Source organism: Formica exsecta, unplaced genomic scaffold (assembly GCF_003651465.1).
Source record: "Formica exsecta isolate Colony F162 unplaced genomic scaffold, ASM365146v1 scaffold15, whole genome shotgun sequence".
Classification (NCBI taxonomy): domain Eukaryota; kingdom Metazoa; phylum Arthropoda; class Insecta; order Hymenoptera; family Formicidae; genus Formica; species Formica exsecta.
Genome location: NW_021848825.1, coordinates 1,398,404 through 1,402,650, shown reverse-complemented (window position 1 = coordinate 1,402,650; position 4,247 = coordinate 1,398,404). Strand labels below are relative to the sequence as shown.

General features: G+C 28.7%; 2 protein-coding genes across 2 annotated transcripts in view; one reads left to right on the top strand and one right to left on the bottom strand.

Annotated features, from left to right (window-relative positions):
• Positions 1-1,772: 1,772 nt before the first annotated feature.
• Positions 1,773-3,915, top strand: LOC115232769 (queuine tRNA-ribosyltransferase accessory subunit 2). Its single transcript, XM_029802844.1, has 6 exons — positions 1,773-2,387; positions 2,467-2,616; positions 2,694-3,158; positions 3,231-3,433; positions 3,536-3,661; positions 3,745-3,915. The coding sequence occupies exons 1-6, from the start codon at positions 2,271-2,273 to the stop codon at positions 3,881-3,883; spliced, it is 1,200 nt and encodes a 399-aa protein (XP_029658704.1). The 5' UTR covers positions 1,773-2,270; the 3' UTR covers positions 3,884-3,915.
• The window catches only part of LOC115232770 (ZZ-type zinc finger-containing protein 3), a 2,149-nt gene continuing 1,664 nt past the window's right edge, over positions 3,763-4,247 (bottom strand). Inside the window, exon 5 of the mRNA XM_029802845.1 lies at positions 3,763-4,200. Coding sequence (XP_029658705.1) covers positions 3,949-4,200 — 252 coding nt within the window. The 3' untranslated portion in view covers positions 3,763-3,948. The remainder of the gene's footprint in view (positions 4,201-4,247) is intronic.

Below are 4,247 nucleotides of genomic sequence, written 5' to 3'. Positions count from 1 at the left end.
TATTTTTTTTTTTTTTTTAATAGAGTTTCTCTGTTTTTTCTATTCCAGAAAGAGGAACAAATATTTTACATGCAACTTTGAATAGAGAGAGACCGTTGTAGATACTTACAACATAAGATAGTAGAACATTTATCAATCACTCACCGAATTCCCCCGAATTTCGTCTAATTTCTGCGATATATATTAAACGTCCAAACATCAGTCAATATCTGCAAGAAAATAATTGATAATATAAGTTATATAATATAAAAAAATCAGAATATAATCATGTAAAATTTCAAGATCATCAAAAATATATGTCGATCAAAACATACTTATATTAAGAAAATTAAATAAATAAATTCTTTATTTTAACAGAGTAGCATGGAAATCCAGTTTCAAAAATCTTAAGAAAAGAATCATTACATCAATGAAGAATCACATCATAAACTGCGATCGAGTGTTAGAATAATAGAGACATGATGAATGTTATACTCCCCTTGAAATTACAATGCTTCGAATCATGTGTGTGTGATTGACTAATCAAAACAAAAAGGATGAAGATTTATTTTCTTCTAGTTTACTAATTAAATGCATCGAATCAGTTATAACTTTAAATAGAGTGCACCTACCGACCGTTATTTTAACTGCCGTGCATCGCGATTTTATCTGCGGCTTATTTTAAGATTTATAAGAAATTGAATTTTCTCTGCACTTCGCAAGTAATAGAAGAGAAAAGGCACTCACGAAAACGGTTTATTAATCTTGCACAACTTGTTTTTTGATCCGAATCTTTTGTATTTATTCCCGATCAATACATACACTCGCGATACACTACTCATTTCAAACTGCTATTTGCAAAGACGCTTATATTAATACATATAGTGGGCTATGTTCATGGTGGCGCTATCGTCATTGCCTCTATTATTGCCATGTTCCGTGTATGAGAATGTAATATATTGCAGTCCTAATCCAATTTTTTATTCAATCAGAATAAAAGGCTCTACTTTCGATTTCTAAGCAAAACTTTCAAAAAAGATAATAACGGCGTTAAACTAAAGTATGACTATAAATGTACAAATGTGTTAAATTGTCTCTAAATGTATAAATATCCGAAAGACCGCGATAGAATGCAAGATCTAATGTCCGATTATCTAATCTGAAAATTTTACTCGATTTTTGCCATAAACCTACTAAATATTTTCACAATTTATTCAGAAAACAATTTTATTGCAAATAATGGCATTTATTTGGTTCGATTACTTCTTTGTCGGCTTACCTGTGCGGATATTATCGGAGCCCGAAGTTTCTGCTTCTTTACGCTGCAACGGTCCGCGCAAAAGAGGAAAACGAAATCAGTGCGAAGTTGCGCGTAATATCCTTGACCAATCAGAATAAAGGCACCAAAAGTCTCTGATTGGTCGAACGAAGTATTTGTGGCGCCAAAGTTAGTTATTATAACTATATTTTCAAAATGTACAATTGCTTATATTACTTGATACATGCTAAATTTATTCTTACACTGAAATATTTTAAAAACATATTAAAAATATGATAATAAAAATTAGTTATAATCTTTTGTTCAATATAAGGAGAAATGTACGATATACTAAAAATAATATTAAAATTACAAAACATTCGATGAGAAACTGCGTGTGTTGTGTATAAAATATTTATTATTGAATATATGATTTATATTTATTTGTTTATTAATTTTAAATATGCAAGTAAATCGCAAATATTTAAAAAAGCAATTTAATTTAGCGCAATATTACTTAGCGAAAATTAGAGATTTTGATTTATTTAATTGGCAATTTATATCATTGTGTGGAAAGAGACTGTATAACAACCACTTTTGTCCACTCGTTTTATTCGTCTTTTAGTATAAATAAATTTTTTATTATGAATTTCGTTCAAATTATTCTTGTTCATGAATGAATTAATTTATGTTATATAAACAATTTTAGTTTGCATTGTAGAATTTAAGAGTAATATGTTGAGGTTATATCAGAATCACGTGTTACTAAAAAGTTAGCTTGTACGGTACAATTTATCTTTTTAAATGATTATAATCATTATTTTGTATTAATTTCGTTTAAAAATATATAAAACACTTATTGTGTATGTATGTGTATATTATGTTGTGTATGTCGAATTAATCTGTAAACATGCCACAATAGAATCTTTAAAAAAAGTGTGTTTATTAATTATATTACATACACGTTTCATCAATTATTATTATCTATTGAGAAAAAAATCGTGATTAGATAGTAAAATAAATTATAACAACAATGAAATTTTTCACTGATTCTGTAGCACGTTGTGCTACACGAATTGGTACTCTGAGTGGATTTGAAAGAATGCCTAACGTTTCTTTTGAAACACCTCTACTTCTTATTTACACAAAGGTATGAAATATATAATCTTTTGTAATATTATCTCTTATAATATTTATATTAATTTTTTATATTAAAACAATGTTTATAGGGTGGCAGTATACCACATTTAACGAAAGACGTCTTTAAAATGTTAACGTTGGAGCAACAACTGCTCTCAGTCTCACTTTCCTCTACTGCATTAATGACAGATGTTATTAAAGAGTTTAATACTTCTTTCGCTGATTTTGTTAGCATGAAGGTATAACCAAAGATTAATCTATATATCAATATGCATTAAAATTTCATTGTATTTCTAATTAAAGGATTTTGTTTTAGGAATACATAAACTTTTTATCAATACATGATCCCGCATATACTACGAATCCTGGCTTTCAGAAATTAGACTCCATTTCTGTCTGGTCCAGAACGGGAAGAATTGTTTTTAGTGCTGATAAATATATGGAGCTTGTGCAAACTTATAAACCAGATTTCTATGTTGCGCTATGTGATGGAGATACAAATATTAATAGTAGCGCAAAACGAGTATCAAAAGCAGTTCTGCGAAGCAAAACTTTATTAGAACAATGTTTAGATATACACCTGCATTCAGATATATTAAAATCTAAAGGAATATTAGGACCAGTGGAAGGTGGTTACAATTTGCAAGCCAGGGAGGATTCCATAAATTATCTAAAAGATAAACCTTTGGCAGGATTTGTTATAGATGGATTACATAATAATGGTCCAAGTGTACAGAATATTTCAATAGAACAAATCAAACAAGTAGTACAGCATACCATTGTAAATACCAATTTTGAAAATGTATGTTTATTGTTCAAAATATTTCAATAACTATACTATAATTTTTTATAGAATTTACTACCTACTGATAAAATAAGAGTATCAATGGGTTGTTGGAATCCAGTTACTGTACTTGATCTCATCGAATTAGGGGTGGATGTATTTGATTCATCCTATCCTTATGTAATTACTGAACAATCACAGGCTTTGACTTTTATGTGCGATCATGACATTTGTGAGAATGATCAATGTAAAATGTCAATAGCAGAAAAAAGGTAGAATATAGGAAATAAAAAAAATATAGAATATGACATATTCATTATAATGTTCATGTTTCCATATATATTTATTCATATATATATTTTTTTTCTTTACAGGTATAAAGATGACTTTTCACCTATTTGTAAAAAATGTGAGTGTCTTACATGTCAAAATCACACACGAGCGTATCTTCATCATTTGCATCACACAAAAGAAATGCTTGGTTTAGTACTTTTAATGATGTATGTATTTGTAAATTATAATTTAATAAATTTTGTACATGCTCTGTTACGCAGAATCTAACAATTAACATAATTATTTTCAGACACAATACTCATCATTATCTTCAATTCTTTATTGCTATTCGTGACAGTATAAAAAATGGAACATTTAATCAACTTCAGACGAAAATTCGTTTAAAATATACATCTCCCAACTCTGAATTTTCTCCCACCACTGTATAAATGCTTCAATAAATTTTTTATTCTATATAAGTGATATTTCTCGTATTTATTTGGAATAACATGTGCTATTCAGGTAGAAAGTTTGGATCGAGATAATTGTAGGAAGAATTACTGAAATTTTGTGGAAAATAATCTAAATCATAACTTCTAGTATATTGTGGTGGTTTTATGGGAACTAATTTATGGGATGGATCATGGGTGGGATTTTCGACTTCCAATTGTGCTACTGCACAATCACCACATAGATCAATTTCACTATGACATTCTGCGCAATGCCATCTGGTACCCTTTAAAGGTTCTTCTCCACATATTGTACACTGTAAGAAAAATATGATCGGTAAACAAAAATTTTATACATATATAT

Excerpts from the sequence above, each read along its gene's own strand:
- LOC115232769 (XM_029802844.1), top strand. The coding sequence starts at position 2,271 with ATGAAATTTTTCACTGATTCTGTAGCACGTTGTGCTACACGAATTGGT. Across the intron at positions 2,388-2,466 it reads TACTTCTTATTTACACAAAG|GGTGGCAGTATACCACATTT; the intron begins GTATGAAATATA and ends CAATGTTTATAG. Across the intron at positions 3,662-3,744 it reads GGTTTAGTACTTTTAATGAT|ACACAATACTCATCATTATC; the intron begins GTATGTATTTGT and ends AATTATTTTCAG.